General features: G+C 42.1%; 1 protein-coding gene across 1 annotated transcript in view; it reads right to left on the minus strand.

The window, feature by feature from the left end:
• LOC130021308 (nectin-1-like) overlaps positions 1–23,628 on the minus strand; it is a 63,804-nt gene extending 40,176 nt beyond the window's left edge. The window contains exon 1 of the mRNA XM_056112034.1: positions 23,567–23,628. Within this exon, the coding sequence (XP_055968009.1) occupies positions 23,567–23,628 (62 nt within the window). The remainder of the gene's footprint in view (positions 1–23,566) is intronic.
• Positions 23,629–26,371: the final 2,743 nt, after the last annotated feature.

The raw sequence follows: 26,371 nt of genomic DNA on the forward strand, positions 1-26,371 counted from the left end.
AGACAACTTCCCACATACTGTCTATTTGATCTTATATCTTTGATGCTAGATCATTTCTAACAAAATAATATCAACTGATACCTCTTAATATGCTTAAAACTGTGGCTTGTATACAGTGGATACTTCATAAGTTCTTACTGTTTGCAGGGAAACGCCAACATTTTCAGAGGTGACTCCTGGCTCAATAGTCAGTAATTATGCCTGACAGTGCTTGTCGAAAAATATGGGAAGCCTTAAATGTAACCTGGATAGGTCCCTCACCAAGACAAATACCTATCTGCTTTACTATGGCTCTGGCTGAGGTATTACTGTATTTAAATTTAGTAAATATAATGACTCAGCCTGGCAGAGCTGAGTTTAATTTCGCTGCCCCTCTCAGAGAGCCCGCAAGCTACTGAGAGTATCTCGCCCCCACAGCACAGCAAGGCAAGCTACCATGCCCTTTTCAATATGACAAACACAGTAACAACAAGTCTCACAAGGGAGACCTTACTGGGCCCACTTGAGCAAATCTATGAACAATGGGAGGACAGTGCTACGGTGCTATGTGCAAGATAAAATTCCTAGTGATTTATAGACTGATGTGTGAGAACTCTGAATAGCAGAAAATTCCACTATTCGATACTCAATATTATAAGTCCGCACTGATTCAACCTTGATCTTAAGTGGTCTTGCTCTATTAACTTTCAGTTTTTGAGAATGAACTGTTTTCTAATGATCACAGTCCTAAGCCTCTGCCTTAGTGCTGGACTCACATGATCCTTCTCTCCACATGGCACCTTTGGGACTTTCAACATTCATTTTTCAGCATGAGCCTTGTGGACCATGCTGAATTCTATTAGTGAACTCCTGATAATTGAATACAGAAACTTCTGAGATATTCTTGATTTTGTTTTTCTCTTCATTGTTTTCCACACTCAGAATTGTTGTTTTGATCTCTTAAAAGATTTTTTAATTTAATTTTATTTTTAAAAGTTGTTCACAATATTTTAGTGCATTCAATATTTAAACACCAATAAACCACCATTACAACTTCTCACCACTTTTTTCAAATGTTTCCATCCCAAACCTAAAGCACTACCCTAATGCAGAGCAAAAGAATTACTTTTGTACTGCTTGTTATGAATAATTCTCTAAAAATGTTCCAAAAATTGTTTCTTAGAGGAAAGTATGTCAGACGGTTGTATTTCACCCAGGAGCCATTAAGCACTTCTATAAGAGGTTAGTAACATGTTTTTAAATGTTTAGCCCTGTGTGCATATCTATCCGTCTGTCTGTTTGTCTGTCTGTCTGTCCATCTATCCATCACTGTGACTGTCACTGTCCTCCCGTTGTTCAGTGATTTGCTCTAGCGGGCCCAGTAACATCTCCATCATGAGACCTGTTGTTACTGTGTTTGGCATATCGAATACATCATGGGTAGCTTGCCAGGCTCTGCCGTGCAGGCGAGATACTCTTGGTAGCTTGCCGGGCTCTCTGAGAGGGGTGGAGGAATCAAACTCGGGTCAGCCGTGTTGGCCGCCTGCAAGGCAAACACCGTACACACTGTGCTATAGCTCCATCTATCTATATTTCTGTATAAATATATTTCCCTTAAGATTGCTTTCTTTATATTTTATTTATTTAAGTATTTATATTTTATTTTTTAATGAATCACCATGAGGTTCAGGTACGCATTTGCAAACTTTCCTGATTTCGTTTCAGTCATAAAATGATCGAGTACCCATCACTCCACCAGTGCACATTCTCCACCACCAATGTTCCCAGTATCTCTCCTGCCACCCCCACACAATCTCTCTCACCTGCCTCTGTGACAAACACAATCCCTTTTACTCTCTCTCTCTCTCTCTCTCTCTCTCGCCTTTGGTTTGCAATGCATGTAGTAAGTGGCGATCATGCTTGGTCTATAGTCTACTTTCAGCAGGCGTCTACCATCTCGAGTGAGCCCTCCAGTAATCATGTAAATAGTGGTCCCTTCTCTATTCCATCTGCTTTTTCCCCCAGCATGTGAGACCGGCTTCCTAGCCTTGGAGCGATCCTATTGACCTTCATCTCTATTATCTTTGGGTGTTAGTGTCCCATTCTGTCACTTTATATTTTACAAATGAGTGCAGTAAGTCTATGTCTGTCCCTCTCTCTCTGACTGATTTCACTTAGCATGGTACTCTCCATATCGATCCACTTATATGCAAATTTCATCATTTCATCTTTTCTAACAGATGCATAGTATTCCATTGTGTAGTTGTACCAAAGTTTTCTTTTAACCAGTCATCTTTTCTCGGGCACTTGGATTTTTTCCCGGATTCTGGCTACTGAAAAGTGTTCTGCAATGCATGTACAAGTGCAGATGTCATTTCTACGGGAATTCCTTGCATCTCCAGGATATATTCCCAGAAGTGGTATTGCAGGGTCAAATGGGAGCTCAATTTCTAGTTTTTTTGAGAAACGTCCATATTGTTTTCCACAAAGGCTGCGCCAGTCAGCATTCCCACCAGCGGAAAAAGCGGGTGCCCTTCGACCCACATCCATGCCAATACTGGTTGCTTTTGTTCTTTTGGATATGTGCCAGTTTCTGTGGTGTAACATGGTATCTTTTTGTTTTCATCTGCATCTCCCTGATGATATTTGATGAAGAGCATTTTTTCATATGCCTTTTGGCCATTCAGATTTCTCCTCTGAGGAAGTTTCTGTTTATTTCATCGCCCCACTTTCTGATTGGATGGATGTTTTTTACTCTAGAGTTCAACCAGTGCCTTATATAGCCTTGATATTCACCCCTTATCCGATGAGTATTGGCTGAATATCCTTTCCCATTCTGTAAACTGTCTTTGTATTTGGCTCACTGATTCTTTTGAGGCACAGAGGCTTCTTGCTTTAAGATAGTCCCATTAGTGTATCTCTGTTTCCACTTGCTTGTTCAGTGCATGTCACCTTTAAAAATACATTTAGTTTCAATGTTATAGAGGTTTTTCTGACCTCTTTAATGTACCTTATGGATTCAGATCCGATAGTGAGGTTCTTTAATCTATTTTGATCTAAGTTTTGTGCATGGTCTTATGTAGAGGTCTGAGCCCATGTGTTTTTTTTTTCATGTAGCTGACCAGTTTTGCCGGGTTCCAAGCCATGGAGCAGACCTCCTGGTAATTATCTCGCTATTCTTGGGTGCTTTGTCCCATTCTGTTATTTCATATTCCCCAGATGAGTGCAGTCTTTCTACGTATGTCCCTCTCTTTCTGGCTCAATTCACCTAGCATGATAATGACTATGTTGAACTACTTGTATGTAAATTTCATGACTTCATCCTTTCTAACAGCGGCAGTGTATTCCATTGAAGTATAGAGTATTCTTGGTGAAGCAATCGTTTCATTGATTTTTCACTATAACCCCCCATTTTCTTTGGGCGAGGACGGTTTCCTTTGATAAATCTGCTGCAAATCTAAGCTATGTTCCTTTGTATGTGATTTCCTTCTTTGGCCCTTATGCTTGCAGTATTATGTCTCTATCTGTGGTATCCGCCATTCTGAATATGATATTTTGGAGTGGCTTTATTAGGGTCTCTTTTAGCTGGTACCTTTCAAGCTCCTTAGATCTGAATGTCTGCATTCTCCATCTTTGGGAAATTCTCAGCAATGATGTCCTTAACAGTTGCTACTTCATTGGGGTGGCCTCCCTATTATTCTCAATATTTGATGATTCTTACATTGTTCCTCTGAAGTTCATCCCCTAGGTCTTTGATTCACATGACCTATTTTGAGGTCCTTTCCCATTATATGTTGTTGCCTGTACGCATTATGAAGCTCATCTTGAAGCTCACTGATTCTGTTTTCAATGATCGTCATTCTACTTTTGAACATGCACACTCTGTTTTTAATTTCATCTCCTGAATTCTTTATTAATGACATACGTTTGTCACTTTCTTATTTCTGCTTTTATTGCTTGCTGATTTTATTGGCTGTACATTCCACTTTCTCTTTCATGGCTTCCTTTAAATTACTGGCTGCCTGTTCCATCGTTTCTTTGAGTTCAATAAACATCCTCAACATTTCATCTCTGAATTCTTAATTGGAGAGATTGTATTTGTTGGTATTCCCTATTGAGGCTTCTGAGTTGTTTTCTTCACCCACTCCTCGTGGTGGGAATTTTCGCCTTTTCTTCACGCTCTTTAGGTATTTTCGAGGTGGGACCCTCTGGTTCACTCTCGATATTCCCCTCTTGCTTTGAGAAAGGATTCTGGATGAGCTCTTCGATGGTGTTCACCTTTTCCCCCTTCTAGAATACTAGCTTCGTCTTTGGTTGTACTCCATTGTGACCTCTGTGAGTCCTCTATTGCAGTTTCAGATAACCGTTCTGTAATGTAGACTTTTTCATTTTCTTGTGTTCACATTTACTTTGTTGAGATCAAAATAGGCTAGTGGACTGTTGGCATAATGTGTTTTTGACAGCCAGGCTGTCCTCCTCAAAATTAGGTACTGGAGATTGAAATTTGAGTCCAAAGTGTAGAGAAAGTTGAAAATTAGAGCAGCCACATGAGGCACTGCTGCCTTGAAGGCCATGCCCACTGCCTCTGCTCTACTTTTGGGAGAGTAAGCCCCAGTGGTGTCTGATCTGGAATAAAGTCCCACTGCTGATGCAGTCCTTAAATTTGCCGGGGAACGTCTCTGTCCTGAGTGCCTCTGGGGGAGAGGGCATGGCCAAGGGTGAGGATTCTTGAAGTTCCCTGAGCTGTATTTCTGGGCACACTGCCCTGGAGTGCACGCCCGCCAACCAGTTGCCTTCTATTTTAAACCTCAATAAATGTGGTGTGCTTCATTTGATCTATCAGTGGTGTAAAGTTGGTTGGAAGAGGTTGGAAGAGATTCATTCATGGGTGAGGCTAGTCTGAGAGTGTGGAGAGTGGCTGTGAGAATAGAGGTGATTGAGTTATGGACAATATGACTAAAACGAGGATAGGGAACTTTCAAAATCTGATCTATTTATTTATTTCAGTTTGGGGGCCACACTTGGTTATGCTCAGGGATTGCTCATGGCTCTGCACTCAGGAATCCTTTCTGGAGAAGTCACTGTAGTAAAAAGTCAAAATAGTTTAAAAATTAATGTGGAGCAGGGAAACACACTGATCATTTTAAGTCCCAGGTTCACAATACTGTTACTTGCCCAATAGCTACACATGTTCCTTAACAAATGTTGTTTTTATTTAAGAGTGAAATAGAAAAAGATTTTTGAGTTTTATATGTACTGGTTTCAAATATTTTTTGCTGGAGCACTGTATTGTTTTACAGGCTACTGTGTTATTGGTGTGCTGTTTTGTTTAGGTTTCTGTGACTACTGTAACCAATTACCTGTTAGCTTAAACATCAAAAGAAAAAAAAATACGCACTCCTACAAGCCAGAAATTTCATATTCAGATCACTGGGAAAAAGATGTCAGCCCGGATATATGCCTTCTTTTGAAGGTCTTTAACCTGTATTTTCTCTTAACTTCTCATAACTTCCACGAGGCTTGTCTGGTAGTTAATACACTCACATGATGGCTTCGAGGGTCACATGACCGTCTCTTTTTTCTTCATCATCTACTTCCTCCATTGTGTCAGAACAGGTGTTATTCCATTGATACACCTGAAAATACACCAGGTCTCTCCATTGTCAGCCATAGCATCTATTCAATCAAGGTTACTAAACAAAGGAATATTTGCAGGGTTGATGGTTTCTTTGAATAGACATTATATATTACACAACATGATGTTGTTAGCATCTAAAATTAAATGAATGGGACTAGATTTTTTTGTGTGTAAATGCTTTGATTTTTTGTGTGTTGTATCCACACCTGATGGTGCTCAGTGCTTCCTCTTGGTTTTGTGCACAGGAGTTACTCCTGGCAGGGCTCAGGGGACATATGGAGTTCCAGGGAGCCAAGCAGGCCTACTGTGTTGAAGACAAGCACCCTGCCCTCTGTACTATGTTTACAACCACTATCGATATTTCTTTTAGCCAATTTATGAGATCTCCAGGGATCTGCGCATTTATACTGTGTGGAACACTCTCTAATATGATAGATCCATACAACATAATATCAGTCAGAGGAAGTAATGACATACTGTAGCAGAGATTAACTTTGAAAGCATCGGGGTTTAAAAACAGCTGCCAGAAAGGTCACATATCTTAAGATCCTTATGTGTGAAGGGTTTAGAGAAAGAAAATTTATATAGACAGAAGAGCAGTGTTGTTAGGAACCAGAGGACAGAGAGAAAGGAGAGGTCAGTGTGTAGTGAAGAGGCTGTTTTTGGAAATGATGGAACTGTTATGGATAAAATAATAATCACTCTTACTGTCACTGTCCTTCCGTTGTTCATAGATTTGCTCGAGCGGGCCCAGTAACGTCTCCAATGTGACAATTGTTACTCTGTTTATCATATCAAATACGTCATGGGGAATGTGCCAGGCTTTGCCCTGCGGGGGAGATACTCTCGGTAGCTTGCCGGGCTCTCCACGAGGGGTGGAGAAATCGAACTCGGGTTGCCCCTGTTGGCCGCTTGCAAGGCAAATGCCCTTTCCGCTGTGCTATAGCTCCAGCCCATGGACAAAATAATCATAATAGTTTCAAAACTAGCAAATATAACAAATGCCACTGATATTTGTCTTAAATGATGGATCCCATAAAAAAATTGCTTAAGCAGGTGTTAAAAGGTGTTAAAAGGGTACAAGTTCTCTCTCCTTTACTCATTGCCTAGAAGTACCTAGAAAAATTGGGAATAACTGTTGGGCTGTGTTAGATTTTTTTCTTCTTTGAAAACTCTAAATTTTTAAATGCAGTACACCTTCCCTTTTTCATGTTAGCAGTAGAAGGCCATCAGACTCTCCCCTCTGGGCCTCTAATCCCTGTGCCTGCCAAGGTGTTCTTACTCTTTTCCCCTTAGGAAATACTTACAACTCTTCACTTCAAATTCTCTCCCATCACCCCCCAAAAGAAAAACCATTCACCACTCTCAATGTTTGCAGCTTGATTTCTGTTTCTTTTGTCTTTGCACGTTTAACATTTGGTGGTTGTTTTGTGGTCCTACCATGTGATGCTGGGAGAACCAGGCTGTCTGCCCAAGATACAGCAGTAGCTACAGAAGGAACTTCAGCTCTTTGAGTTCTCTCTGATCATGTATGTGATGTGTTCTTTTTCACCTATTTTATTTTCCTACTTTGATGAATGAAATAGAGTTTTTCACTAAAAAACATTTTAATGTAACCCACCAACTTTCCCATCATGTCCATCTGGTGCCCTGGTCCCAGCAGTCCTTCTCTGTTTCCTTCCCTTTCATTCACCCCACATATCTCCTAGCACCATCTCTTTCCCTTTCATTCACCCCACATATCTCCTAGCACCTGGTCCCAGCAGTCCTTCTCTGTTTCCTTCCCTTTCATTCGCCCCACATATCTCCTAGCACCATCTCTTCCCATCACCACCTTTACAGCCTCAAGAAGAGCTGGTCCTAACCGCTCTGGGAGTGGTGACCTACTGTGCATATCCCAGTCTGGATTCTCCCATACCCAGCCTCCAAGACCATTGATATCGCTGTTTTTTAAAATTAATTAATTAATTTTTTAATAGTGAGACATCATGAGGTACAGTTGCAGACTTACACATTTTTGTGCTTGGGTTTCAATTATACAATGATCAAACACCCATCCCTCCACCAGTGCGCATTTCCCACAACCACGGGTCCCAGTATCCCTTCCACCCCCCAGCCCCCATCCCACCCTGCCTCTGTGACAGAGCATTTCCCTCTCCCTCCTTTTGAGTGCTGTGGTTTGCAAAAGAGGCATTGAGTGGCAATCATGTTTGGTTGATAGTCTACTTTCAGCATGCTTGTCCCATCCTGGGAGGATCCTCCCAACACCCTTTATTTGGTGTTCCCTTCTCTTTCTGAGCTCCCTTTTACCGTAATATGTGTGGTTGACCTCCAGGTCATTGAGTAAAATTCCTGGTACTAATCTCTGCCATTCTTGGGGGTTAATCATCAGGGAGATGCAGATCAAAAACCACAATGAGATATCACTTCACACCACAGAGAGTGGCCCATATCCACAAGAACAAAAGATACCGTTGGTTTTTGTGAGAGCTTCCATTAACATCAATGTTTGGAGCAGACTGCAGACACCAGGCACTGCTGAAAACCCCCGAGAGGCCCCCTGAAGCTAATATATTTTGAGCTCCCAAGTCAGTAATGTAGGATGCTGTGGTCTGAAAGACAGATTGGCCACCTTGGGGAGTTTGCAAATCCAAAGAACATAGCCATATTCACTTCATTGTTGAACAACGCTGGCCTAGTGCCCTGGTAATACTGGCTCTGAGTATTGTTGGGAAGATGAAGTGAACTGGTGCATCTAAGGTGGCTGAACCACAGGCCGGAGTACATGGCGACTGATCTTTACATGTTCTGAGAGCTGGTATTTGGGCTTCTTGCTACAACTGTTCTCTTTGCTTGGTCCTTATTTACAGTCACCCCTGAATAACTCTGAGAGCCGTGGACTGTTCATCTGTAGGTTTTGTTCCCAGTATATGTCTTAGAATCCCACAGCCTGATTGCTTATAGATAGACCACCCACACCTTTTGGAGATAGGGCTCAAATCTCTTTATTTAATAACAGAGGTCATGAAACGTAAAGACAACCTCTGTGAAATTATTTTTACTTTTCATCTGGTTATCTTACTATACCATTCCTCCTTCTTCAACCTATTCCATTTTTTATATATTAAACCAAACCCTCTAACTCTGCCATTTCTCCCATTCATTTTTTGAGGAGACTGGCGTTGGAAACATACTTGCCTATATTCAGGGCTTACTCCTGGCTCTGTGCTCAAGGAAAACATATAGTGAAACTCATGGGACCACATAGAATTCCAGGGATGAATCTTGGGTCAGCCTCCTGCAATGCCCTAATAAGGTATATTATTACTGTGCCACACCTCCCCCCAACTCTTCATCAATTCCATAAAATTTCTCCTTTTAAGGGCTTTACAACCCTGAACCAAGTTTCTCTTTCATAGATTCTTGTCTGTTTCCCCTTTTATCCCCCCTCTAACTTCTATTTCTTTCTCATGAATCCTTCAATACTCGCCCCCTCCAAATGATGATCACAACAGTAAGCCTCTCAACATTTAGAAATTTTATTACTTATCTATACTACCTCCACTACCCATCCGCCGCCACACTCCAGGATGCTTTCCGGACCTGCGTGGCAGCTCCGGCCAAGACTCACGCACGACTGAAGACCCACAGAGCAAGATAAGCAGAACTCTCTGAGACCTTGGACTCCAGGCTCGGCGGACCCAGGGACAGAGATTCTCTGCTTGCTCCCACCAACCACAGGTGACAAAGGGACTCTAATCAGGAGCCCCACCCTACCCTGCCCTGTCTGCTTCCACCAACCAACCAGGGATCAGATTGCACACAGAAGACCCACCCTACCCCTACCGGGACCAGATAAATACCCCACTGGCAGAACTCCACTATCGACACTACCTCCACTACCCAGCCGCCGCCACACTCCAGGACGATTTCTGGATCCGCGCGGCCGCAAAGCAGCTGCGCGACACATCATAAGACACTAAATACCTATCTTCTGGAATTGTTGCACCATATTTGAGAGGGTTCAAATATGGTAACACCTACAAGGGCGATTAGAGGTCGCCCCAAAAGCCTCTATCCCTCTCAGAAAGACTGGCAAGCTACCGAGAGTATTCCGCCCGCACGGAAGAACCTGGCAAGCTATCCGTTGTGTATTCGATATGCCAAAACCAGTAACTACAACTGGTCTCATTCACTTATCTATTAACTAATATGCATCTATTTATTTTTTGAAAAATGTATCAGAATAAATGAAATGTGTATGGCATTTCAAGTGTTTGTCTAAGGCAACCATCTGGTACTTAAAATGGCACCAACCATTCCAGCTACTTATAGCCGTAGGAACAAGAGATGTCCATATCTTTTTCTCTCTGGATAAAAAACTGCACTTTCCCCAAAGAGGTGCATTGGGCAGCATTCTCACGCTCCTGCTGAGCCTTCCTCTTCATAGCCTCACTCTCTGGTCTCTGCTCTTTTGTGATGAGCTTTGATATGACTGGCTCGGGAACATTGGGCTTTCTCCATGGAATTCGTTGGAAACGGAAGTCTTGGAGTAGAAAATGATTCTGCCGTTTGGGTGGAGCCTGGCACTTGGTCCCAGAGACAGGAAGAGGGCCCCACTGGAGAGAAGTGCTAGCTGTTGCCTTGTAGAGAGAAGGTCTAGAAGTTGCACGCTGACAAATAGGCCGGCTAGTAGAGCTCAGCAAAGCTGGTCAAGATGGGTTGGTTGAAATGGGCTGAGTAGGTCTGGTGGGACGTGACAAAGATGCAGTCCCTGGCCGGGATGAATTGGTGGTAGTTGGGTGAGCTGAGTTGGTTGAGCCAGGCCTGGTAGGGTAAGAAGCACCAGGACGATGTGAAGTCAGAGACTGTGGTTTCCTAGGAACACGTTGAGCTTGCGGCTTCTCCATGGTAAGAAAAGGCAAAGTTACCAATTTGTCCTTCCCAGGAGGTGGCAGCTCAGACTGGGAAGGAGCCGAGCGTTGTTCAGCACTGCTGCTTGGTTTCAGAGCTTTGACCTGAGTTTTCTCAAGATCATTTCTCAAGAACATTTTGCACTTGGTCTATTTGGCACCAAGCTACCAAAGTCTATAGAAGACTCTGGTGATGTTGGTACATGGATTTGTTGCTTAGAGCTAGTTTCTCCTCGTCCTAGCTCTACCTGTAGCTTGCTCTACTGTTGAACTTTACATTATTACCTAGAATGGAAGCATTTTAAAACTAGGAAGTCCTAAGGGAATGACTAACATTTTATTGGAGAAGAAAGAAACCCGAGGCCCAGAATTAGTATAGAGACTTGTGCAAGCTTTCCCTTTTTTTTTATTTTATTGGGATTGGGGTGGAGTGGATTTGGACGAATATCTGGCAGTGATCTTGGGCTATTCCTGTCTCTGTACTCTGAAGTAACCCTTTGTAGTGCTCAGGAGACTTGATGCAGTGACAGATATCCAACTGGTTTAGCTGCCTATAAGGTAAATGCCTTATCCCCTCCTGTACTATCTCGCCGTCCCTTATGTATTACCAGGTTACGGAACCTAAGCATTTGGACTTCCTTGCTAGGACTCTGCCTTGATCACTATGATGCCAGAAACTTGGAGGAAGATACTTTCCATTCATATAGGCATGTGGGGTCGTTACAACTATTAGCAGTGTAATATTCAGGTTTGTCTTTTTTTGTGCAGTTCCTATCTTTTACCTACAGCTCACATATAACTCAATCTACTTGATGAATTAAAGGTGGACAACTTTACCCTGGTTTCCAATCTCCACGCAAAAATGAGTAATTTAGTTTTTCTCAAGATGTGCTTTTTGAAGGAAGAGTATTGTTTAAATTCTGACTCTCAAGTTGCTTTCCTGCAAAGAACTTTCTTACAAATCTAAGTAAGAATAATGTGCACACAGAAATAAAATTTGTCTGTTTCATGTGACTTTCATGTGAGAAGAATAGAGACAAAAAATCATGAAAAATATGTATCACAAAACTGAAAAAGAAGCATGTAGTAATTAATGAAATATGGGCTATGTGGAAAGCAGCATAGTACAGTAATTGATTGAGAGCAGCCCCAAGAGTAAGCACTGACCAACAGCGAATGTCCTCCCCAAACACAACAAAGAAAACAGTACAAACGTTTATTAAGAAATTGTGTCATGTATACGAAGATGAAATTCTATTTTAGCAAGAACCACTAGCCAAAAAAGACAATAGAAGGCGATCTTTGAGTGTATAGCTTACCAGTCCATAAAACAGAAGATTTGCCAGTAACTGACATAACAAGCAGAAAATATAATAAATGTGATTGCATTTCGTAGCCACTATAGGTTTTAAAGGAGTATAAAGCAGTGATAAATATAATAATTACAAGGAAATGACATTATTATTCTCATTCTTACCTCTGAATATTAGCCATCAAAAAACAGGTATTAAATAGAGCATACAATTTCAGTAAATCACACAAGAAGCAGAAAAGACCATTTAAAAAATGGTCACAAAATTTCAGATTTATTTTTAAAACATAGATGACAAGTATCTTTATCAACCAGGAAAATATCATTCCCAAAGTTTCATAAACAATCACCAAATGCAACTTAACTATTTTTAATGTAGGAAAACTCAGATTCCACAAAACTGAAATCAATGTGTACTTAGACATCTGAGACTTGACTTGTCTATTTCTTCTTAGCATCTAAAAGCAGATGTCGACTGCTATCAAAATGCTGTAATGTTAGGAAGAAACTACTTTTTTTCTTTTTTGGTCACATCTGGCACTACAAAGGAGTTCCTCCTGGTTCATACACTCAGAAATTACTCCTGGTGTTGTTCAGGGAACCATACGGGATGCTGAGAATAGAACCTGGGTCGGCCATGTGTGAGTAAATGGCCTACACCCATGCAAGGAAAACGCCCTACCTATTGCTCCAGCCCAGAATGAAACTCTTTGTGAAGATGACAAGTTGCCATAACCTGGACCCTGCTTACTACACAAAATAATCAATTCTCCTGCTTCAACTTAGAAGATATCACTTCTTTATTATAACAGGCAGACCATACGTGATTTTACAAACTAGAATGTAATAAAAACATTAAAGATGAAGTATCTTCAATCCCCCTAGGTAATCACTTAATCACTTAATCCCCGTTATTCATCGATTTACTCGAGCAGGTGCCAGTAACGTCTCCATTCATCCTGGTTGCGTGCTAGCGTAGCCCAATGGTATCTGTTCGTTCTAGGAACATGCAGAGTCTCAAACCCATCATTCAGGGTCTTGACGAAGAAGTCTGACCATCTTGTAGGTGGGCCTCCACGTGATCTTTTGATGTCCCGTGGAATCCAATCAGTAATGGCTCTAGTCCAGTGGTTGTCTGTAAACCTCATTACGTGTCCAGCCCATCTGATTTTTGATGTCTTGGCAAATGAGACAGCGTCCCTGATTCTTGAGCATTGACGAAGATCAGAACTCTGAATTCTATCTCTTATTTGAGTGAATCGTGATATTCCAAGCATAGCTCTTTCGATTTCTTTGAGAGACCCGAATAGCGTTCTCATCCTGTTTTCATAGGGTCCAGGTCTCTGAGGCATATGTTAATGCAGGAAGAACAGTGTAATCAAAGAGATGTGCTCGTAGCTGGAGGTTCTTTTTCCTTTTAGTTATTTCTTCAACGCTCTTAAAGGCATTCCAAGCCGCTCACTTCCTCCTGTGCAACTCAGGTGCCAGGTCATTCATCATGTTGATTTCTCGACCTCGGTATATATAACTGTTGCATTCGGAGATGGTGGTTCCGTTGAGAGCGAATGGAGCATCAGGAACAAGGCTGTTTCTTCTTCGTAAGATTCAGCTGTAGTCCGACATTTCCACATTCACAGTCAAAGTCATTCAGCATTTGTGCCGCTTGGCTGATGTTTGGTGTTATTAGAACGATGTCATCAGCAAAGCGGAGGTGGTGTAGTTGCCGACCATCTATCTTCACTCCCATGCTTTCCCATTCCAGTCATAGCATGATGTTCTCGAGGGTGGCATTGAAGAGTTTTGGTGAAATGGTATCACCCTGCCGAACCCCTCTCTTGATATGGATGATTACTTCTTTGTAGAATGGTGAGATCTTGGTAGTGAATCCGCAATAGAGCTCACAAAGGATCCTGATGTATTGAGTTTGTACGCCCTGATTGGCTAGGGCTTCCATGACCGCTTCCATCTCAACAGAATCAAAGGCCTTCTTTAAATCAATGAACGTTAGACAGAGCGGCATCTTGAACTCCTGAGAAACCTCAATGAGCTTAGTAATCGTGTGGATATGGTCGATGGTACTGAATCCTTTTCGGAATCCGGCTTGTTCACATGGTTGTCCTTCATCTAGTGTTCTGCTAATCCAATTCAGGATGACTCGAGTGAACAGTTTGTAGATGACAGACAATAGGCAGATTGGGCGATAGTTGCCAATGTCATGGATGTCTCCCTTCTTGTATAGTAGTACAGTCCTGCTGGTTTTCCATTGGGATGGAACCTTGCATTCAGACAGGTAGCGTGTGAAGAGCCGAGCCAATGTATTGATGAGTACTGATGGTAAGTTCTTCAGGTGTTCAGGTCTGATCTTGTCTGGGCCAGGTGCTCTTTGTTTCTTTACTGACGAGATGGCATGTTGGATTTCGGAAGGGAGAACATTGGGAACGACATATCCATCATGTGGTATGTGGTATGTGGGCAAGTGGACGTGGCTATTAAGGAGATCTGAGTAGAAGTCATGAATAATCTTCTCCATTGCCCTTCTGGAAGATGTGATTGATCCATCATGATGTCGGAGGGCAGTCATCTTGGTTTTGTATTTGGTGAAGGACAGGCGGGCGTTACGAATGCTTTCCCCAGCTTCTGCCGCATCTACCAGTACTGCTGCTCTCCTGTTTTTGAGGTCATCCTTGATGGCTTCTCTGCACTGTTTTTTCAGTTCAGATGTTCGCTTGTGGTTGCCTGAGGCATGTGCCAAGCCACATTGGCGAATAAGTTCAAGAATGTTTGAAGAAAGGCGGTTTTTTGTGGTTATCTCTCTCTTGGCATTCCTCGCACAATCATGGAGGTGCTGAATCATTCGATTGTATTCCTCATCAATGTTGTCAATGACGGCATCTTCCCATGTTGCCGCAACAGAGCCAAAGAGCTCCCAGTTTGTGGTCGTTCTCGGAGTCCTCTTCTTAAACCTTGCATTCTTTTCTCCTCATTCTGTGAGGTAGAATTTTGCACAAAGAAGACGGTGGTCTAATCCCGTTTGGAATTTTGGGACAACAGCAACATCGGTTAGGCAAAACCGCCGATTTAATATGATGTGGTCTATTTCATTGTGGAACCGTCCATCGGGAGACTCCCATGTCCAACGTTTAGATTCAGCCTTTTGGAACTGTGAGTTACCATGGAAGGTTTTGGTTGACATGATGAACTCAGACAGTCTGTCACCCTGTTCGTTCCATTCCAGGCCATGGGTCCCGATGTGGAGTTCATCGACTGATCTTCTTGGTCCTATCTTGGCATTAAAATCACCGACAATGATCTTGTAGAAGGTGAGATCTTCTTTATAGAACTTCTCCAGCTCCATGTAGAACTTCTCAGTTTCTCTTTCACCATAACTGGATGTTGGTGCATAGACAACAAAGATAGAAACTGCTGGTAGTGAGCCACATCTATTCAAGTGTAATTGTCCAATTCGGGTTGTTAGGCATTGGAATGAATCAATGCTCATGGCTAAGTTTGTGTTGACAAGGATACTTACACCACCGACGCCTCTTTTATCACATGTTCCAAGGAACAGTTCTTCTCCAGTGTCGAGAAAGGCATGATGTGATTGATGTCTTCTCATTTCAGTCAGACCAATGATGTCATACTTGATCTTTCGCGCTTGTATCATAAGGTCTTAAATGGATGCAGCAGATGCCAGCGTACGGGCATTAAAAGTACAGACAATCATTTTTGTTTTTCTGCGTTTTGGCAGCCTATTTCTGCCTTGGTATTTTATCAGCCTCTCCTTCCATATCCTTCTCGACTCTGCGTATTCAGGGTTAGGGGAATGAGATCCATTTATTACTGGATTTGGCATATCAATTTGGTCTATTTGGCATAGACCACGGATAGCTTGCCAGGTTCTGTCGTGCGGGTGGGATATTTAAGGTACCCTGAAAACTTAGAGAAACGTAAATAAATAGTCGCGTGGCCGCGAATGCGGCCACGTGCTCCCAGGAGCTTGTTGTGATAATCTCTGGATCCTGGCCATTGTTGGGGTTACACGGCAGTTGGAAGGTGTAACTGTCTAGCTACTGACAGTTCCAGTCCCAAATCGTGCAGGCTTGGAGATCTCAGCCCCGGGTCCCACACACCTGGGTTCCTCTGCCAGTTCTGTTATGCCTGAGGCTTATCCAAGTGTGTGGAGAGTGGTCCCAGTAAGGCCTTGGCTGGGGCCTGGAGGTCTTCAGCTGTTGGGCCCTGGCGAGGATAGTCAGGCACAGGGTAGGAGACTCTGCCTTGTGCTCTCCCGGGAGCTTGTTGTGATAATCTCTGGATCCTGGCCCCTAGGTAATATATATTAGATATTTATAGGAAGTATCATTTCTAAAACGTGTTTACATTCAAAACTGCCAAGTGCCAACTGTGTTCTAGAGACAATAAGAAAAGAAACCACAACCATGTTTTTCAGATAGGTTGATTTTCCTCTAGTAGAGTTAGGTACTCTACTAGAGACACAGAATGTTTTCTAGTCCTAGAATTGACTAAAGTCAACTGTTTTGACTTGCTCTCAGCATATTTAACTATATTCTTTCTGTTTTGATTTGAACTATTCGGTTCTCTCCAACATTCTATCTCAAACTGTTCCTCCTTCTTTGATAATTTCTCTCCATAATCTTTCTTTTCTATTTTATTCTTCCTTATATCATCTTCTACTTCTTAGCTTCTGTTTGTCAAAGCTTGTTGAAAATAACCTTAAACTTTCTTACCTTTCAGGACTTGCCCCCCTACCACTCAATACTCCACAACTTCCCCACAATCCAGTTTTTCTTATCATCGAATTTAGAATAAAGCTCAAAAGACACATGATAATGACTATTGAATAGCGATAAGTTTAAAATACTAAATTATAAATACAAGTGGAGAGACCGCTACAGATAAAACATCCTGGTAGATAGTTAGGTTTTCTACCAAAACTACCTTTTCTGTTTCTGTCAAAGTATTTTCTCTGATTTGCTTTATTTCATGGATATCATGTCAAAATATTATTAAAAGGAGAAGGATACACAGAGAGTGAACACTCATATATAAACATGTACTTGAGGTCGTAAAAATTTCTCAAATATAATTTAATCAACGAAGAAATATCTTTGTATTTGAGAGAAAGGAACTCAATGTCTAAAATCACACAGCAAATGTGAACGTCAAACTAAAATAAGGCTTACCATATTCTAGTTGAATACTTTCCTCTATTATTACATGCTACTTTTCCTTAACTGCTAAGTTTAGGGATAAGAAATATAATGAATAGCTTTGAAAAATATTATTCCTTACCTGACATTATGAGAAATGAGCAAATATCAATGAAAGCCAAATGAGAAGAGGAGATGATATGAGAGTACGTCTGAACACTGAAGTGGAAGTCCACAAGTGTCCAGTACCGATGACTGATCACTGGTGATTGGTCATTGGTCACTCGCAATGATCCAAACTTGTTTACTAACAACTACACGGGAGCGCCAAGATTCTACCAGGTGCTGGTAGGTTTGGTGGGAGAATGATGTCATAAAGCAGGCAGTTGAAAGGTAGAGGCTAGCCAATAGGGAGGTCAGATTCCCAAGAAGAAGACTGGATTGGATAGACTGAGAGGTAGACTTAAGCAGGCTAGAGAGATGGAATCTTACAAGAGAGTTATAACAGTTTCACTTTCCTTAGACTCTAAGGTTAGGGAAATACTCCTATTCTACTGATGAGCTTACATATTTCATTAATAAATCAACGGTTCCTAGGTAATAATTTGTATTGCCTAGTTCACCAATAACATTAAGTTACTACTAGTGTATGTTGTGTAATGTTTAATATTATTAAGTGATATGTTAATGCTTTATGATATACATTATTACTTACTTTAGGGGTAGGAAATGATGGATTATTTTGAGAAATCTTCCCCTAACAAAAAACCCTAAGTTTAGGGTGTTCCGCTAGCAAACATGAATCCAGAAAAGAATAGTAGGCAAGAATAGAATAGATGACACACTATCTGCCAGCTGTAAACTTGTGTCAGGCAAACTTAGACTAATACTTTGTACAGTCTTTTAGATTTAGGGGACAATATAGCCAAAACTAGAATAAACAACTTTCGCAATCTTTTATTTATTTATTTTGATTTTATGTCCTAACCTTGGCATGCTCAGGGCTTAATCCTGGCTCCACACTAAGGAATCACTCCTGGAGGATCTCAGTAGACTGGTGCAAGAGAGGTACCCTGCCCACTGAATTCTCTCTCCTGCACAAACAACTTTAAATTTTACTCACGCCAACTGATTCTCTGTGAACCACACTAGCCTCTGCTCTCCAGGTCCCTGTGGCATGTTTATATACTTCCTAAATGTCCTTGATGTCTCTGTCAACTCCAACATTAGCTCACGTGTTGGGATCTGCTGGGGTTGGGGGAGCAATATTACATTATATTGACCTGCCATTAGACCATTGATGGCTGGACAGGTGACCCTAAAACTAGGTCATTCCGCTTCTTTTTCTGCTTCTCTGTTTGTCTCATTCTCTGTGAGTGACCGCTGCTGAACAGAGGTTCAAAGTGACAATTGGATATGCAGATGCGAAACAATTTACACATATTATATCCGATTATTTTGATCAACAAATTATATCATCTATTAGAAAATCCCAAGTACTGTGGGATATTTGGGAACCTATAAAAAGAATCAGGAAGAAAAGACGAAATACTTGAAGTCAGTTGTAATTTAACATAGTATCGTCATCAGGAACAAAGTGATAATCAGGTGGGAAACACACCTGCCTTGCACATGGTCGACCTGGATTCAATCCCTGCCATCCCAATACGTGTGGTCCCTTGAACCCTTGAGGATTGTTTTCATACATGGCAAGCACCCTAACACAATGTACTATCAATCCAGCCCAGGAAGTGTGTGTGTATGTGTGTGTTATGAATGTGTGTTTGTTTATGTGTATAGAGACAGAGGATTTGGGGTAACCCCAATGATAATAACCTGATAACCCTCAGGTAATCCTGTCTCTGTGCTCAGGAGTGACTTCTGGTGTTGCTCATGTGAACATATGTTGTGCTGGAGATAGAACCAGGGTCAGTCACATGGAATATTAATATATTAATCCCTACATTATTTCTCAGTGCTGGAGCAGAAATCACTTAATCACGTAACTTCCTGTTAGTCGTCGATTTGCTCGAGCGAGTGCCAGTAACGTCTCCAATTTGTCCCTGTCGCGTGCTAGTGTAGCCCAATGGCGTCAGTTCGCTCTAGGAACATGAAGAGCCTCAAACGATCTTTCATGATCTTGATGAAAAAATCTGACCATCTGATAGGTGGGCAGCCACATGGTCTTTTGACATCCCGTGGAATCCAGTCTGTAACAGCTCTAGTCCAGCAGTCATCTTTAAATCTCATTACGTGACCAGTCCATCTGATTTTTGACACTTTGGCAAACGAGACAGCATCCCTGATTCTTGATTGTCGACGGATGTCGGAACTCCGGATTCTTTCTCTCATTTGGGTGAAATGTGATATTCCAACCATAGCTCTTTCAATTCTTGCGGAGATCTGAGTAGCGTTCTCATCCTGTTTGCATAGGGCCGAGGTGTCTGAGGCATATGTTAATGCAGGAAGAACAATGAAATCAGATATATGCCTGGAGCCAGAGGTTCTTAGTCCTACTAGCTATTTCTTCGACGCTCTTGAAGGCGTTCCAAGCCGCTCTCGTCCTGCTGCGCAGCTCAGGTGCCAGGTCATTTGTCATGCTGTCTTCTCAACCTAGATACACATAGCTGTTGCATTCAGAGATGGTCGTTCCGTTGAGAGAGAATGGGACGTCAGGAACGAGGCTGTTTCTCATAAACATTGTCTTCGTAAGATTCAGCTGTAGTCCTACCTTTCCACACTCACAGTCAAAGTCTGCCAGCATTTGTGCCGCTTGACTGATGTTTGGTGTTATTAAAACAATGTCATCAGTAAAGCGGAGGTGGTGTAGTTGCCGACCATCTATCTTCACTCCCATTCCTTCCCATTCCAGTCGTCGCTTGATGTTCTCAAGGGTGGCACCGAAGAGAAGAGTTTCGGTGAAATGGTCTCACCCTGCCGAACCCCTCTCTTGATATGGATGATTACTTCTTTGTAGAATGGTGAGATCCTGGTAGTGAATCCGCAATACAGCTCACGGAGGATCTTGATGTATTGGGCTTGAATGCCCTGATTGGCTAGGGCTTCAATGACTGCTTCTATCTCAACAGAATCAAAGGCCTTCTTTAAATCAATGAACGTTAGAGAGAGCGGCATCCTAAACTCCTGAGAAACCTCAATGATCTTGGTTACTGTGTGGATATGTTCGATGGTGCTGAATCCTTTTCAGAACCCAGCTTGCTCGCATGGTTGTCCTTCATCTAGTGTTCTGCCAATCCTATTTAGGATGACTCGAGTGAACAACTTGTAGATGACAAACAATAGGCAGATCAGGTGATAGTTGCCAATGTCATGGATGTCTCCCTTCTTGAACAGTAGTACGGTCCTGCTGGTTTTCCATTGGGACGGAACCTTGTATTCAGACAGCTAGCATGTGAAGAGCTGAGCCAGTGTATTGATAAGTTCTGACGGCAGGTTCTCCAGGTGTTCAGGTCTGACCTTGTCTGGGCCATTTGCTGTTTGTTTCTTTACTGACGAAATGGCCTGTCAGATTTCAGAAGGGAGAACTTTGAGAATGACATATCCATCCTGTGGAAATTGGTATGTCGGCAAGTGGACATGGCTATCGAAGACATTGTAGTAGATCACTTAATCACTTAATCACTTAACTTCCCGTCAGTCGTCGATTTGCTCGAGCGGGCACCAGTAACGTCTCCATTTGTCCCTGTCGCGTGCTAGTCTAGCCCAATGGCATCTGTTCGCTCCAGGAACATGAAGGGCCTCAAACCGATCATTCATGATCTTGACGAAGAAGTCTGACCATCTGGTAGGTGGGCGGCCAAGTGGTCTTTTGACATCCCGTGGAATCCAGTCGGTAACAGCTCTAGTCCAGCGGTCGTCTTTAAATCTCATTACGTGACCAGCCCATCTGATTTTCGACACCTTGGCAAATGAGACAGCGTTCCTGATTCTTGATCGTTGACGGATGTCAGAACTCCGGATTCTTTCTCACATTTGAGTGAAACGTGATATTCCAAGCATAGCTCTTTCTATTCTTCTTTGGGAGACCTGAATAGCGTTCTCATTGTTGTAGAAATCATGGATAATCTTCTCCATTGCCGTTCTGGAGGATGTGATAGATCCATCAAGATGTCGGAGGGCAGTCATCTTAGTCATGTAGTTGGCGAAGGACAGGCGGGCATTACGAATACTTTTCCCGGCTTCTGCTGCATCTACCAGCACTTCTGTTCTTCTCTTTTTAGGTCTTCCTTGATCGCGTCTCTGCACTGTTTTGTGAGCTCAGACGTTAGTTTGCAGTTGCCTGAGGCATGCGCCAAACGACGCTGGCGAATTAGCTCAAGAGTTTTTGAAGACAGGCATTTTTCTCTCTCTTAGCATTCCTCGCACAATCATGGAGGTGCTGAACTAGTCGATTGTATTCCTCTTCAGTGTTGTCAACAATAGCATCTTCCCATGTTGCCGCAATAGTGCCAAAGAGCTCCCAGTTGGTGGTTGTTCTGGGAGTTCTCTTTTTAAACTTTGCAGCCCTTTCTCCCCGCTCTGTGAAGTAGAATTTTGCGCAAAGGAGATGGTGGTCCGTTCCTGTTCGATATTTTGGGACAACAGCGACATCGCTCAGGCAAAACACTACCTCTACTACCTCCACTACCCAGCCGCCGCCACACTCCAGGATACTTTACCCATCTTCCGGAATTGCCGTACCATATTTGATAGGGTTCAAATATGGTAACACCTACAAGGGAGATTAGAGGTCGCCCCAAAAGCCTCTATCCCTCTCGGAAAAACTGGCAAACTACCGAGACTATTCTGCCCGCACGGCAGAACCTGGCAAGTTATCTGTTGTGTATTTGATATGCCAAAACCAGTAATTACAATAGGTCTCATTCACCTGACCCTGAAGTCTTCACCAACATGGCAGCTCTGAGAAGGATGAGAAAGGAGAGGCCGATAAAATCTCAAGGTCGAACTAGGCTGCCACAACGAAGGAAGACAAAAATGATCATCTGTACTTTCAATGCACGTACGCTAGTATCAGATGCATCCATCGAGGACCTGATGGTACAAGCGTGAAAGATCAAGTACGACATCATTGTTCTGACTGAGACAAGAAGGCACAAATCTCACCATGCCGTTTTCAACACTGGAGAAGAATTGTTCCTCGGAACATGCGATAAAGGAGGTGTTGGAGGTGTCGGTGTCCTTGTCAACACAAACTTGGCCATGAGCATTGATTCATTCGAATGCCTAACAACTGGAATCGGACATTTACATTTGAATAGATGTGGCTCACTGCAGGCAGTTTCTATCTTCGTTGTCTACGCACCAACATCTCATTATGATGAAAGAGAAATCGAGAAGTTCTACATGGAGCTGGAGAAGTTCTATAAAGAAGACCGCACCTTCTACAAGATCATTGAGGGCGATTTTAATGCCAAGATAGGACCGAGAAGATCAGCAGAAGAACTTCACATCGGGACCCATGGTCTAGAATGGAACGAACAGGGTGAGAGACTGTCTGAGTTCATCATGTCGACCAAGACCATCCATGGTAACTCACAGTGCCAGAAGGCAGAATCTAAACGTTGGACATGGGAGTCTCCAAGTGGACAATTCCACAATGAAATAGATCACATCATATTCAATCAACGGAGCAGAAATATATTTTAGAAATGAAAAAAAGATGAGCCAGTAGGAGTCAGTGCAAAGACAGAATCAGGAAGTTTGCTGGGGAAGGATCATCCAAGTGGCCAGGGACTGATTTCATACTACAGCTGCAGAGATGAGCAGAGGGAGACAGATTCTCAACCAGTAGCCAATTGACTATCTGTAGTTTTTTAAATAGAAAATATTTGCAGATCCCTAATTCGTGAAAGGAACAAAGAAAGCAAGACTGAGAAGAAAGAGAGAAAGAAATAAGGATTAAGAGAAGAAAGAAAGGAAAGAACGAAAGAACGAAAGAACGAAAGAAAGAAAGAAAGAAAGGGAAGGAAGGAAGGAAGGAAGGAAGGAAGGAGAAAGAATGGAAGGAAGGAGAAAGAATGGAAGGAAGGAGAAAGAAAGGCATATGTAAGGAAGGAAAGAGGGATGGAGGGAAGGATGGAAAGTAAAAAAGGAGGAAAGAAAGAAAGAAAGAAAGAAAGGAAGGAAGAAAGAAAGGAAGGAAGAAAGTAATCAAGGAAGGATGGAAGGAAGGAAGGAAGGAAGGAAGAAAGGAAGGAAGGAAGGAAGAAAGGAAGGAAGGAAGGAAGGAAGGAGATGTTTTAGGCTGCTGGGGCTGGCTTCATTGGACCTCATCCACCACCCCCTCCCCCGGGATGACCTGAATAAAACAGGCTGGCATGGGATCTAAGGGCATGTCTGTGGTGTATTGTTCTGTGCTCTCTTCTGAGAGATTCATTGTTGAGTTTCCGGATCAAGGCCATTGATGAGATTATATGGCTCCAGAGGTGGTTTGTGTGTGTGACTGCTAAGGTGCTGGAAACCGGGGAGTTGGGGAGAGGTCAACCAGTTTCTGATTTCATTGAGCCTGGAGTTTTCAATAAGAAGTGCCACATACCTGAGATTTTCTGCAGATTCACGCATAGATGAGGCTTCTCCATACATGAGGATAGCAGCCATGATTATGCTTTTCAAGTTATGGAGGTTTTTGGCTGCTGGAGCTAGCTCTATTGGGGCGTGAAGGGATGGGACTCCAAATAGATTTTGACTCACATTTTCTTTATTTTCTTCTCTTTTTTGAGAGTTCTCTTAATTGAATCTTTATATTTTTTAAATTTTATTTTATGAATCACCGTGAGAAAGTTACAAGCTTTCATGTTTGAGTTACAAACATATAATGTTCAAAGACCCATCTCTCCACCAGTGCACATTCTGTAGGATAACACTGTTCTGTCCTTTCTGCAAAGCCTCAGGAATAGTTGATAGTTGAAAATTTCTTGATATTTTATTGAACTGAGGAAAAGAGAAAAACACCTTAGGAGGTATTTTGCCCTTGAGCTGTCAGGAGGGCTTTAGAATTACCTTTTAGGTGGGCCCTCAGGAAGGGCTTTCTTCTGTTGATTTGGCTACCTGTCTGGATGGAGTGTCACCCGAGATTGCCAGGGAGTTGTAGAGGCAAGGGAACTGGAGAGAGAGAGAGAGAGAGCAGGGCTGCAAGATGGACCATGGAGAGACTAGCAAGGAAAATATGTGCTTGAGAGAACCTAGGCCCTCCATAACATAAATTTCTTCTATGGGATAAACTTCCTGATAATAAAGTGCGAAAGATCAACTGGCCGGGCCCTGGTCTCTTCCTTTGTCTGCTCTTGGCCAACAGCCTTCCCGATCCAGGCCACACATAGTAGTTCTAGGGCTCCGTACGGGGGCTCTGAGATAGAGCCATCCAGAGAGCCCGCAAACACAAAACCCTCAGCGTGTCTCCCCAGAAACTCACCCCTTTCTGGCCCTTCCCTTGCCTTCTTGGCAGAAAATTTCCCACATACTATCTCTTTGATCTTATCTATTGGATGCTAGACCATTTCTAACAAAATACTATCAACTTAATTTCTCTTACTAAGCTTAAAACCATGGCTTAAATACTGTGGGTACTTCATAAGGTCTTACTATTTGCGGGGGCACCCCCAAATTCTAAGAGCGTACTCCTGGCTCGACACTCAGTAATTATGCTTGTCAGTGCTTGTAGAAAAGTATGGGATGCCTTAGATTGAACCTGGATAGGTCCCTGAGCAAGCCAAATACCTATCTGCTTTACTATGGCTCTGGCTGAAGTATTACTATATTTAAATACAGTAAATTTATTTACTCAGCCTGGCCAAGCTGAGTTCGATTCATCTGCCCCTCTCAGAGAGGCAGGCAAGCTACCGAGAGTATCTTGCCCGCACAACAAAGCAAGGAAAGCTATTGTGTCGTATTCAATATGCCAAACACAGTAACAACAAGTTTCACAAGGGAGATGTTACTGGGCCTGTTTGAGCAAATTTGAGGACAGTGCTACAGTGCTATGTGCAAAATGAAATTCCTAGAGGTTTATAGAATGAACTGTGAGAACTGTGAATAGCAGAAAATACCACTATTCGATACTCAATATTAAAAGTCCATACTGATCCAACCTTGATCTTAAGTGGTCTTGCTTTGTACACTTTCATTTTTTGACAACCAACTTCTTTCTCATGATCACAGTCCTAAACCTCTGGCTTAGTGCAGGACTCATATGATTCTTCTCTCCACATGGCACCTTTGGGGCTTTCAGCATTCATTTTTCAGAATGAGCCTTGTGGACCATGTGGAATTCTATTTCTGAACACGTGATAATTGAATACAGAAACATCTGAGATATTCTTGATTCTTTTTCCTCTTCATAGTTTTCCACACTCAGATTTGTTGCTTTGAAATCTTAAAAAGATTTTTTAATTTAATTTTTATACAGTTGTTCACAATATTTGAGTGCATTTAATATTCAAACACCAATACACTACCATTACACCTTCTCACCACCATATTTCAAATGTTTCTAACCCAAACCTGAAACCCTGCCCCAAAGCAGAGCCAAAATAATTAATTTTGTACTGCTTGTTATAGATAATTTGCTAAGTTGATCCAAAAATTGTTTCTTAGAGGAAAGTACGTCAAGACGGTTATATTACACCCAGGACTCATTAACACTTCTATAAGAGATTAGTAACATGTTGTCAAGGTTTAGCCTTGGGTGCATATTCATCTATCTGTCTGTCTGTCTGTCTCTCTGTCTGTCCATCTATCTATGTTTTTGTAAAAATATATTTCCCTTATGATTGGTTTCCTTCTATTCTACTTTATTTTATTATTATTTTATGTTTATTTTATTTTTCTATTTTATTATTTTTATTATTAATGTTTTATTATTTTGTTATTTTTTATTTTTTAATGAATCATCATGAGGTTCAGTTACAGATTTGCAAAATTTTATAATTATGGTTCCATCATAAAATTATCGAGTACCCATCTCTCCACCAGTGCCCATTCTCCACCAGCAATGTTCCCAGTATCCCTCCCACCATCCCCACAAAATCTCTCCCACCTGCCTCTGTGGCAAACACAATCCCTTTTACTCTCACTCCTTTGGGGTTTTATGGTTTGCAATGCATGTAGTAAATGGACATCATATTTGGTCTATATTCTAATTTCAACAGGCATCTACCATCCTGAGTGAGCCCTCCAAGAATCATGTAAATAGTGGTCCCTTCTCTATTCCATTTGCCTTTTCCCCTAATATGTGAGATCTGCTTCCAAGCCTTGGAGCGATCCACTTGAACTTTATCTCTATTATATTTGGGTGTGAGTCTCTCTCATTCTGTTACTTTATATTCAACAAATGAGTGCAGTC

This window comes from Sorex fumeus, unplaced genomic scaffold (assembly GCF_029834395.1).
Source record: "Sorex fumeus unplaced genomic scaffold, SorFum_2.1 ptg000015l, whole genome shotgun sequence".
NCBI lineage: Eukaryota > Metazoa > Chordata > Mammalia > Eulipotyphla > Soricidae > Sorex > Sorex fumeus.